At 31.7% G+C, this 13,426-nt stretch overlaps 1 protein-coding gene across 1 annotated transcript; it reads right to left on the bottom strand.

Moving 5' to 3' along the window:
• Positions 1-2,294: 2,294 nt before the first annotated feature.
• On the bottom strand, positions 2,295-6,928 carry LOC141687455 (glycylpeptide N-tetradecanoyltransferase 1-like). Its single transcript, XM_074492752.1, has 2 exons — positions 6,801-6,928; positions 2,295-4,200 (listed from the first exon to the last, which is right to left on the bottom strand). Exon 2 carries the CDS (start codon positions 4,185-4,187, stop codon positions 2,877-2,879), a length of 1,311 nt encoding a protein of 436 aa, XP_074348853.1. The 5' UTR covers positions 4,188-4,200; positions 6,801-6,928; the 3' UTR covers positions 2,295-2,876.
• Between the last annotated feature and the right edge of the window lie 6,498 nt (positions 6,929-13,426).

The following is a 13,426-nucleotide window of genomic DNA, read 5'->3' as shown; positions in this document are numbered from 1 at the left end:
AATTACGCAGATATCAGTAATGGAAGAAGGAGATTTGGAGAAGGACCTTAAAGGTAGGGCTGAGCAGAAAACCGAAAAAATCCGAATCTGAAACCAAAACCGCTAAAAACCGTTAAAATCTGAACCGCAAAAATCTGATCCGAAACAGAAATCGCAAAATTAAATCCGAACCCCAAACCGATTATCCGGGTTCGGTTATAGGTGAAAACCGAACCGAGAAAAACCGATCTGAACCGATAATTAAAAATAAATAAAATATATTTAATATATATATGTCTTAAAAATTAATAAATACAAATAATTTTTAACAGAAGTTAAAAATAGTTATAAATTAGGGGATTGGGCTGGTGTTACAATGAGGATTGGGCTTCTGAACACGGGTTTCATCTCACATATAAAATACTTCTTAGTCTATTTTAGTTTTACGACCTCCAGACCAGTCCTCAATCTAAATTTTTATCACCGATTTGTTGAGATTCAGTAATATAATGAACTACTTGATGTGTTGCCAAACCGGTAAAGTGTCATCCTTGGACCTTGATGGCTCCATATGCCATTCAGATAGCTGCAGATCTCCATATGGTAATTTTTGTCATCCAGTTTTACAAAATATACATGATCTCTATTTGCTATTTTTACAGAAGTGATAAAAGTTGTTGCACACTCGTTTAACTACCTGGACATCAATGACTAGATGAGGTAAAAATCACTGCTTAATCTTTTAGAATCCAGAAACATAACAATTTAAACTTTCAATGTTATAACAAATCTTATAGTTTATGTTTTTATTCTTTTTGGATCTATTTTAGTTCTCACCAAATCCCTGGGATCTTCCAAATTTTTATCATAATGTTCATGTGTTAGCTTAGCAACTGACAATTCTCATTGTCCATTTTTAGATTGACAGTATCTTGCTAGTCTGCTACCTTTGCTGCTAGCCTGCTACTTCATCTTAATTTTCATATTTTCAGATTAAAAGCTGGTCAACACTTGCTGCTACTTTTGGTCACTGCTCACTGGTCCTGCATGAACACTGCTGCTAGCTTTTTCTGTCAAGAATCCATTTAAATTTTTAGTTTGATTTTCTTTAATCATGGATTAACGTTAGATTGTTTTAATTTGTTATAACTTTGTATTCTTATTTGCAAACAAACATACTTTCTATTTTGTATTTTATTTGTCATTTTGTATTTCGTATTTAATTTGTCAATTTTATTAGAGGCGGTTTTATAACCGAAACTGATCCGGTAAAATCCTAACCGAGATTTTAAAACCGAAACCGAACCAATGGCTTTGGTTACAGTTGCGGTTTTAAATTTCAAAAACCGAGGGTATGTAGTTTCGGTTTCGATTTTATCTAAAACCCGCCCCGATCCGACCCGCGCTCCCCCTGCTTAAAGGTGTGAACACATGAATAATTCGGTGATAAGTCATGGGTTTCTAGACTAGTCGGACATACTGTGGAATATATATATATATATATATATATATATATTTTGTTAAAAAGAGGGGTGTGGGGCTACATATACATGTAGTTGAAACTTGAAAGTTGCTGAAACTTCAATCAAAGTGGATTACATGTCATTTGACTCGTTTCCCATGAGTCATTGTTTGGTTGTCCTGAAAAAACTGTTCGTTGGCATGAAATATTTTGATATTATTTATGTAAATAATATATATTTTATTATATATTAAAATACTATCGATTTTTGATTTGATTAATCATTCTGATTAATTCCCGAATTACCGATTAATTGCTAATCAATACCTCTACCGATTAGGTCTGATTAGCGATTTTTACAATACTAGTTTTAATTGGTTATGACAATAATAAATGAGATAAAAACCTTATATTCAAATCGATACACCAATTAGAACTCCTCATTTTGATATATCACGGTATTTAAGAAAAAAATTGGATTATGTAGCACCGCTTTTCACAAATTTCTCTTATAGGAGAAAGCTAAACCTCACGTGGATGAATACTATAAACTCAAATATTACACATGATAAACTCCTATTTGTCATTGAACCTGTCTACTTTCCCAATTGAAACTTAAGCCTATAAGATAATGTTTCATAATCTTATGTAAAATTAAATCAACAAATCATTATATTCTACTTGTTAAGTACGTTTTTTTGGGAACCCTCTTGTACAGTAGATTATGGAAAAAGTACGTGAAAGATACCAAAATTAGTAACAGGGAGCATATCACAATTTACACAGGGTGGTCTACTTTGATTTGTCTTGATCAGAAACCACCGTCTTGCGCAAGTTGCTCTTGCGTACCACCGTCTTGCGCAAGTTGCTCTTGCGTCTCAGAATCTGGTGCTTCGAATGAATTGTCCAACCTCGGTGGTTGTTTGGGCCGACACGATGGCCAAACTTGAATATGATTTTGGGGTCCTGATGAGCCAAGGCCCCGGGACTACAGGAGAAATAGAATGAGTTCACGTGTTGGAGGTGACTTCCAAACAATTCTTGGGCGGCTACCATGGTACTAATTTACAGATACAGAAGATTTTAAGACCCAAATTTCCCAGCTTTTCCAAAGTAATAATCAAGTTTTGACTGCAGCAACACACTAGTAATGCTAAGAAAAACAAAATACAGTCTCTTTTCTTGGGGACTAATATTGACTTGTACAAAGCTCAATTCTTGGAGAATGCTTAAAAAATTGATATAAAAGGGAAATTCACTAAACCACAAAATTTCGATTCCGCACTTTCATCGAAGAATTCGATCCAGAATCCAAGTGCGGGGGTAGTCACACCATAGGGGTACTGCTGTATATGAAACTAGTATTTAGCCCAAGATTACAAGAACGCTTTCATAGTTTGCCACAATCAAATTTCCTGCAAAGGCTTAACTTCGGCTACAAGAGGACAAGACCCAGTTCTGATGGTCTTAAGACATGATTTAGTCTGTAGTTGTAAAGATAATAATGGAGCTTCCCGTCACCTGGTCCAAATTTCAGCTCCCTTAGAAAAGATTCATTTTGCATGACATCTAGTGCATTAAAAACATCATAGTCCTTTTGTTTTGCCACGATAAGAACATCATTCATCAGCTGAAGAAATGGAGTCTTAGTAGATACATTGTAGTAGGAATATGCAGCCTTCAAAACTGAGTGGTTTGGATTGCCCAGTATGGAGGAAGGAAGTGTGTAAAAACTGCAAAAATCAGTTACTTTATGAGTTTCGGGGCATTCAACCAAAAAATTGTCCACCACATCCTCTTTTGGAAGAAGCCAGTGCTCCACATCATTTTCATCAAGGTCAGGTGAAACGAGAAACTGCATCAGGTAATTCCTAAGCAAACGGGTCACTGCAGGTACATCATGGAGCTCCATCTTCCTAAAACCAGGTGTAATTGGAGATTCTGGTAACTTGTAAAGTTTTATTGTGCGGCTCATAGTCATTCTTGCCCCTAGTCTAGAAAATTCAACATCAATTAGTTTCTTAGGGTTCAGAGATCTATGCCAGTACTGACAAGTTGATATGGGTGTGGGGAGTACCACACCAGCTGTATAAGCTGCTTGCCAAATGTCTTCCAGGTGAACCCTCCTAGTCACCTCTTTAATCATTACTGGAGCAAGTCGTTTTGATCTAAGCTTCTTGTGAACACAGAGGAAATTGATCTCCGCCATTTGAACAATACTGTCACGTGCTCGGATTCTTGCAGGGACTCCAGTTATGAAGGCAACCAGTTTCTTTGAGTTCTTTACTCGAACTCCAATATGCCAGCTCTTATAATGACCAGGAGGGCGAAGAGCCCAATGAAGAAACTCCTTAGAGTAGTTAAACCTGAACATGTTATCATCATCCTCCACATAATTGTTGTTAAGGAGGTTATACACCTCGGTACACATCTCAGTCGATTCCATGTCACAAGTAATCCATTCGTAGGGACCAGGAAGATTATATGGTTCTTGTTTGACTTCAGACAAAGTTGATGCAGGTTCAATATGTCCTTCAGGTAAGCTTGAGTCACCTAGATCCTTAAACTGACCAACAGGTTGGGTCTCCCAAAATTTGTGCCTCTTTGCTAGAGAAAGTGATTCCTGAACCTGTTTTGCAAGAGAATCAATTGATACTTCACTCTCATTCTCTGAAGCTGAATTTCCATCTGGATTAGGGGCTTGATTTTCCGGAAGCGAGTTCGAATGTGAATCATGATCAGCCATTTCTAGTTAAGACCTTAATGACGATAGAATAAAGTGTAAAATAACAAGGTGAGAATTCAGAAAATAAATTCAACTCTGAGATTCAACCATAAGAATTCATAAATAGCATAAATAGCATAAATAGCTTACTATGGGGTACAATAGAGTGCAGGAAAGAAATTCTAGACAGCAGGATAACTATATTTTAAACTATCATATCACACACTATAATAATAATAATAATAATAATAATAATAATAATAATAATAATAATAATAATTTATGATTTTGCTTAGAAAATTATTTAAGTATTCGGTAAGGCAAAGGTCATGACATCAAATCATTTTAAGGGGTAGGGAACCTCTATAACAACTCGCTTGTCTGATCCAAACTTTAAAATTATTTTTCAAAGACTTCAGCACTTTATAGATCATATATAAGTTCAAAGTAGATAAAGCTTGATCATAGTTATAAGTAACATGGGACCGACCCCCATCCCGCGATCTGATTCATCCGTTCCCAAACGCGTCTCAGATCGTTGTGGGATACGTCTCAAATCATCCAATATGACGAACAGGGGCATTCAAACTGTTTTGGTGAATTTAAGAGAGAAAAGGATGGGGTTTAAATTTTGGGCCCAATCGCCTTTAAAACTCAAAATAATCAGTACATGTATAATAATACAAAAGTGAAAAGATGCATATTATATATTAAAAAAAGTAAAAACAAAACACCCATTGTACCCATACGTTCCGTCCATTGTTGTCACGGCTCTCGACTAGTCGAAACTTGAAATAATCAGTACATGTATAATAATATAAAAGTGAAAAGATGCATAGTATATAAAAAAAAAAGTAAAAACAAAACACCCATTGTGCCTATACGTTCCAGTCCATTGTTGTCAACGTGCTCAACTAGTCGGTTTGAGAAATTCGACTGAAGAGCTCGACTTGCGAATTGTCGACTAGTCGGGCGACTTATTGACTAGTCGGGCGACTTATTGACTAGTCGGTCGACTTATGCAAAATCCAATCAAAATTTAAAATGAAAAAAAAATAAAAAAATTCTAAAAACCTTCTTAACGTCAACAATCAACATGTTAATTTCAAATTGTATATCCTTATGTGGGTGTGTTTATGTATGTATAAATTAATTAAAACTGAATATATATGACAACATGTAGTATAATATGTTTATATATATGTATAGTCAACTTATCTATGCTAGTATGTAAAAGGGAAATAAAGATATATTTGTGTTTACCATATCTATTTTGTGATTGATATACATATTAGTATGAGAATGTTCTAATTTTGTTGTGGAAAACCACGTATATAAGATATAAATTATTATATATTATTTAATTAATTATTATTAATTTGTCGACAAGCTAAACCTCCACCAACTCGACTCGACGTGACAACCATGGTTCCGTCATACCAGATTCAATTGAAGCAATATTTTGCATATCCATTTCCATACACCGTTAGAAAACAAACTCCCTCCTATGTAACACCGAGCTTGAATTTTTTATGAGATAATTAGGAAAAGATGAAAGAGAAACTGAATATACACAAATAAATATAATATGGAGCATAGTGCACAGTTCTTTATTACATCTAGATCAATTTATCTCACTCTCCTTCCCAATCATAATATCAATTCCTTGTGTGTGTTCTTGAGAGAAATTAATTTATTTAATTTAAAAAAACGTTCATCCAAGTTTACAACCATTTACCTTAATAGCGAGGGAGTAATTAAACCTCTACACTTGGCACCTTACATCCTCAACAAATTTTAAAGCTCAAAAAAATCAGGACCAAGTTAAAACTAATAAAAAACATCGAGCTTGACTAAGGGAGTGTTTGGATTTCCTTTTTGGGTGTTTTTTCCTCTTATATGAGTATATCCAAACACCCCCTATGAGTGATATTACCCAGACATATTTATTTGTAACTTTATATGTAGTGCAGATGGATAATTCAAATTGTTTTATCTGTCAAGTCTGTTGCATATATAATTCAATAAATTCTGGAAAAAACATAGTTCTATGCAAATTAGGAATCAGGTAGTGTGAATAAATCAATGAAATGTTTCCCACCAAATTTCAGACACCAACAGAAGTTATATGAATTACAAAAAGCTTATAATTTGATCTTAACACAACAAATAATCCCAAGAACTAAACTGCATAAAATTGATAATATACATAATCAAGATAATATAAAGGCTCAATAAACAGGGAGAAGGGATAAATATTAAGAGGAAAACCCTCTTAAAACCCCAAAAATCATACACATTTTCCACATACGTATATACTATATACACGTAAACATAAGGAGTTAATCTAGTGCGGCTATGACCCAAAACATTTCCATTTTGTAAAGTGGAATCGGCAGCTTAAGGAGTACGCATTCACCATAAGAAAAAAAACTAAATCAAAACATAACATATTAATTTCATCATCGTCATAGTATCCTAGCTCAGTTTTTACTTTTTAACCAACTGTCCTTATTTTTTTTCTTAATTAGGTTAAACTTAATTAAGGGCAAAACCATAACACATCTAAACTACCTATTATAATTAGTACAACTTAGTAATAAACAGATCAGATAGGGAGGGAGAGATAGATACTTAAGGATCGAAAGAGAGAGAAGACGATTAGGAATAGGAGCAGCAGCAGGGCTCTCTCTTCTGGTTCTCGTCTACCCTAACTGCTGTGCTCACTCGTTCAAATTAATAAGATTTGGAAATTAGTCGTACTCTTACGCCGAGTATTTGTTACGGCGGGGAAATTTGAAAAAAGCCCCCAAATAGCCCAAATGTCACTATTTGGGATCAAATGATCCATAATGTCATTTTTTAAAAAATTGGTCTCAAATGTCACTTGAAAACGGCGTTTCGGGTGAAGTTTTTAAAAATAGACGAAAAACGCAGTCTCGTGTTGAGTTTTTCTATAGCAATTTCTTTTTTTTGAAATAAAATGAAAACGCAGTTTCGTTTCGTGTTTTTGTGTAAAAACGCGGTTTCAAACTGAGTCTTTGATGAAAACGCAAATTCAGAAATTGTTTCGGTCAAAAACGCAGTCTCATCTTGAGTTTATGAATATAAAAACGGCGTTTTAAACCGAGTTTTTCGTAAAAACGCAGTTTCTAACCGAGTTTTTCTGAGGATGCAAAAAAGAATAATTCAAAACGCAGATCCAAAATGAGTTAATATGAAAAACTCATTCTGAGATTGCGTTTTACCCCCATAAACACGAATTGAAGTTGCATTTTTCAATTTTTTTTTTTAAAAAAAAAAATCAAAACGGAACACGCAACTCCGCTTTTTTATTAATAACAAAAACTTCACCCGAAACTCCGTTTTGGAGTGACATTTGGGGCCAATTATTCAGAAAATGACATTGAGGGCCATTTGAATAAAAAAAGTGATATTTGGGGCCAACACCCGGGAAATTTAGCCTTTCTTTGGCTAAATCAAAATGTCATAACAATTTATAATTATGCTCAGAATTTGTCGTTTAAATACGGTTTATTTTGGTGGCTTGGACCAGTATGCATTCGAAGGATAACGACTGTGTGTTGCCTACGATAAGAAAAAATGTTAGAACCCATAAATCTTGTTATAAATTTTTTCCCCAAATATTTTTAAAATAATTTTTGTTATAATAATATGAGACCCCGCGTGCATTCAAATGTGCACACAAATTAAAATTCGATACTTATCGTGCCACATTATTATCTAACTATTTTGGTACCATATTTGGGTTACCTAACATTAATCTTGGCTAAAATACTCCAAAATATTATTATCCCGAAAAAATATTATATAAAATGGAAAATAAAATTTAAAGACCACAATATAATTTTTTTTATTGGTGAACTTTAAAATCATAAACTAGTTCTAAATCTCGTGCAATACACGAGCATATTTTAGATTGTACTAATTGAAACTATTTTTCGCTATAATTGTTGACGATATATATATATATATGTTGTTACCTAATGGATGAATAAACTATTTGTTTATGCATATAAGCACGGGTGATTGAGGTATGTTTGCAATTGTGCATTCGCAGGAAGTAATAAATCATGTTACTATATATGTTTTTGGCCATTTCATAATTAAATGGTATTTGTAATATGTTAATGTTTAGAAAGTAAAATAAATACAAGTGATTACGTATGACTTATGTATATCAATCACTCAAAATATAAAATAATTATTAATTTGTTTTTTAATTATTTAATACGTTTATGTATTATAAATGTGATTGATGAGTCATACTATATAGACAATTGACATTAGTACTGTAAGTTTACTCACTGAATAATATATGAAACTCTATCCCAATAACTTTCTATTTTGAGATATGCCAACATATTGTTAACATTTCCTAAAATAACATAGTATCTTTACAATGACTAAAATTTACCTCCGCTTTCTTTATTTTTCTTCAACATAATCCATTTTTTAATCTCTGCGTCTAACAACGATGTTAACAACCTATGGGACAGTGAGAGTATATGCCATATGTCATAGAATGATTAATAGTGAAGTATAAATCGTATATATATGTATAAATAGTTTATTTATTATTTATTTCATTGAATTTAATCTAATATTTCGACATTTTATTATGTTGGAGGATGAGTTTAAGTCGATGACAAATAAGAATGTACGAGTATGTATGTGTGTGTATGTCCCTGTATTAATTTATATATATGTATATATTTATTGTATGTACGTACGTGTATATATATATGTATATATGTACGTATGTATGATGTATATATATGTATGTATGTATGCACATATTAATTATACAATAATTGATAATTTTTAATAAATAAATGATGAGGTGAATTAAATAATATATAAATATTAATGTAAGGGTATAATTGTCATATGAATTAATTTGCTCAACAAACCCCTTACCGATGTTAACAACCTATGAAACGGTGGGAATATATGACATATGTCACATAATTATTAATAGTGAAGTATAAATCGTACATATGTGTATAAATAGTTTATTTTATTTTTTATTTCATATAATTTAATTTAATATTTGGTCATTTCATTGTGTTGAAGGATGATGTTAAATTCATGAAAAATAAGAACATATGAGTATGTATCTATGTATGTATGTGTGTACATGTATGTGTGTATGCATACATTTATGTATTTATATATGTATGCATGTATTAATTTAAATAAATGTATGTATTGTACGTATGCATGCATGTATGTATATATTATTGCATGTATGCATACTTTAATTATACAATAATTAATAATTTTTAATAAGTGAATGATGAGGTAAAATAAATATTATATAGATATTAATGCAGGGGTATAATCGCCATATTAATTAAATTGTTCATCAAACCCCCCGTTGTTGTATTATATATATAATAGATAGATTGATAATAGATTTTAAATATTAAATTAATAATTCAACCGTACGATGTAAATATCACGTAAAAATAAAAAAGTATGCACATTTTTGAATGATATTGTGATTTGGATCGACCATTTTATAACAAAATAATCGTTCAACCTCTACCTTCAATATATAATCCAATAAAATTATTATAAAATCAATACCATAGCACTTGCATGAAATTTTTCTACAATTATATTTTTACTCAATCTTCATATACATACGGTTGGATCATGAAAAAATATTTGAAAATTATGATTCTAGGGCGCATTAATAATAAAGTTTTCTATTATAACATTTATAAACTTCAAGCCGTATATTAAAATGCATATTTTAATTGTGTTTTTAATGAACACATATTTTATTTACATTTTATTCAAAAATATAAATATTATATTTAACAAAAAAGAGAAGGAAATACGCACATTTTTAATACATTTCTAGACGATGCAAGTAAACATTGCATTTTCTTCGTAAATAGTATCGCATCGCCTGCTTTGTTTTGCAACTAAACCCCAAAACACATGTTTGTACTTCGTTTATAAATAACATTTTTTTTTTGATATTTTAGCCATTTTATTCTTTAATTGTGATATAAAGAAAAAATGCCATAAATCAACTAGGCCATATATTTCTTTTTTGTCTTGCCCATTTTATCCACTTAATACGTTAAATTATATAATATATTCGACACATTCAATTTCTCTAAATAAAATCACATCCCTCTTGGGACCTGTATCGCTTACCTTCAGTTCTAATGTTTAATCATTTTTATTGAAAATATATTCACTTTTTGTAAACAATTTTGTTGGTAAACATGGTCATTTGCTATAAATTTAAAAAATTTTGGAAAAATTATTTTACATATTGATATTTTTTGTAAATTTTTACAAATAAAAGTCAAAATTTTGTTACCTAACTATAACCCTTTTTTAATATGGTATCTTTGTAGTTTGTATTTTAATCAAAATTCATATAATTATTTTAATTTAAATCTATATTTAAGAATTACATATTTTTAAATTTATGGACTTTATTATTTTAGAAATCAATTATAATTATAATATTTATAATTATGACAACTATTAAAAAAAACTCGTCCAATTTAAACTAATATTACATAAATTTCAAAATTTCATTAAATTGGTTTCCACTGGAGTTGTTTACGTTGTAAAAATTGTCGTGCATGACATGCCTGAATAATAACAAGACTAATTCATATTGACAACCCTAATCTTAAGTTGCATGATAATATATATCTGTATTTTATATTTTATTTCTTGAGTCTGTAAAAATGATTAGTAGATTAGACTGGGGGATTTTTCTGTGAAAAGTCTCAAGCTAAGGAATAAACTCTATAAGAAGACCAAGTCATGATAATGCCTCAGAGAAAAGATGTAGAAATTTGGAGTTGAATAAAACTATTGTATGAAAATTATTCTAAGTCAAGATATCGACAAGTCACAGATCAAGTTATATCGAGAAGTCATTCGAGAAGTCTAAAATGACTTGTAAAGAAGTCCAAAATGGCTTATAGAGAATTCACAGGGATATCGACAAGTCATTTCTGCATGTAGAAGAAATATCGAAAGGTTAAATGAAGATGTGAAGAATTAAACATATCGACAAGTCAATCTCTTATATAGAGATCTCAGAGATATCGATAAGTCAAATAGTATATATACAGATCTCGGACTTTAGAAGATGATGATAATGAAGAATTTGGAAACTATGCACTCATGACTTTAGAGCAAGGAGAATCAACCTCATCAAAATCAGAGGTACCAACTCTAACTACCATTAATTTAAATACAAGACAAGATAAAGAAACTGTTGAAAATACGAGTGTAGAAATGTTTCACATCCACACAAGCATAGTGGCAGCTACTGAGGAAGTTAATAGACTGTCAAAAATTAATGAGAAGCTTGAGATTGAAAATCAATAATTGGAGCTGCAGCTTATTGGGCTTGAAACTGTCAAGCAAGAAAATGATTATCTGAAAAATAATCTCAAGTGTGCAAGTGAAATTGGAGCAGTGTTGAGGGAAAAATTAGAAAAGAATGAAGTGCAATTGAAGTCCTTTAAGAATGCTTCTTAGTTGGTTGGACAATACTATGAGAAAAATAAACCAGGTGCTAATATAGCAATTGGTTTGGACTATGATGCTTTGAACATATATAAGATTATTGAAGGTGACAAATGTTAGGTAATGAATACAACATAGGGGGTGAATGTGTTTTAGGTAATTTTTAACCTTTTTGAACTGTTATGGATGGTGAACAAAGTAATCTAATTTGTAGAGATAATATGCTGTAACAGGAATAATAAAACATGCACATGAACACATTATCTTTCAAAACTCACTTAATTTTATATTAAAATCAAGTATATCTTGCTACAAAATTATGGGTTCTTTGTTGATAAAGAACTCAGCTTCTCTCTTGAGAGTTACAAGATTTTCTAGATCTATTTTGTTACACTTGAAACAAAGCATCCAATGATTACTTTATAGAACAGTAAACACAGGTTTCACACAGCATGCAATAACATGTACTAAACCCTACTTAAAGTTAACTAAAACTTTCTACTTCTGGCTTAGTGTATCTTTGCAAATCGTGCATGTATGTGACATTACTTTGTCAGTTAATCTTGGCCATTAATCTTGTACTCTTCAAACTGCTTTTGTAGACTTTTCAAATCAGTGATTGATTTGTTTGTTGATTGATAATCTTGGATATTTAAATGGTCTGCATTCCGTACTTGAGTTTTACATCGAGATCTCCAATTTGTTATATAGAGAACTCAACATCTCGATAAGTATAATGGCTTATCGAGATCTCTTATTACTCTATAGTTGTTTATCGAAGTCTCTGAGTTCTCGAATGTGAAATTGACTTGTCGAGATCTCTGAGTTCTCGGGTATTATCTTGACTTATCGAGATCTCTGAGTTCTCGAATGAACTTGCCTTGTCGAGGTCTCCATGTGTTTGCATGTAGAATTAACTTGTCGATATCTTTAATCTTCATATCTTCATTTTGGCTTATCGATATCTCAGAGTTTTCTACTGTATAAATGACTTGTCGATATCTTCAATCTTCATATCTTCATTTTGGCTTGTCGATATCTCTGAGACTTCTCTACAAGTTGTTTCTTGACTTCTCGATAAGTCATTCTGGAGTTCTCGAATGACTTCTCTATAAGACTTAATCTGTGACTTGTAGATTTCTTGACTTAGAATGTTTTTACCAAAATAGATGTATTCAACTCCAAGCTTCTTCACATTGTCTCTGAGGCATGATCTTCATGGTCTTCTTCCAGAGCTTATTCTTAGGCTTGAGACTATTTACAGAAAAATACTCCAGTGTAATCTATTTACACTTTTACAGACTTAAGTGATACAATACAAAATACAAACTCAGATTATCATACAACTTACTTAGGGCTGTCAATTTGACTTAGTCTTATTATAGTACAGGCATGTCTTGCACATCAATCTCCTCCAATTTGTGAGAAGATTGCTTATCACAAATTCATGCCTAGTAACAAGACTAACCCCAAGCTACAATGAACAATAAGAAATAAATTGACAGAAATACAAGATTTTTTTGATTCAAAGTTTTGATTTAATCATGATGTTCTTGATGATTGTGATGATTATAATAGCTTTAAATTGATCTGGGCTTTAATTTGAGGGTTAAATCGATGATTTTGGTGCTGTTTTTAATTGAACCCGAGTTCGCCGGATTCTGGAACTCGTGGTCGGCTTTCATGGCTGTTCCAGCCGGAATCAACGAACTCCGGTTCGTTTC

This window comes from Apium graveolens, chromosome 9, assembly GCF_009905375.1.
Source record: "Apium graveolens cultivar Ventura chromosome 9, ASM990537v1, whole genome shotgun sequence".
NCBI lineage: Eukaryota > Viridiplantae > Streptophyta > Magnoliopsida > Apiales > Apiaceae > Apium > Apium graveolens.
This window is presented reverse-complemented; position numbering and strand designations above follow the sequence as displayed.

What these genes read in the sequence shown, in the direction of transcription:
- LOC141687455 (XM_074492752.1), bottom strand. Translation starts at nt 4,187, where the DNA reads ATGGCTGATCATGATTCACATTCGAACTCGCTTCCGGAAAATCAAGCC.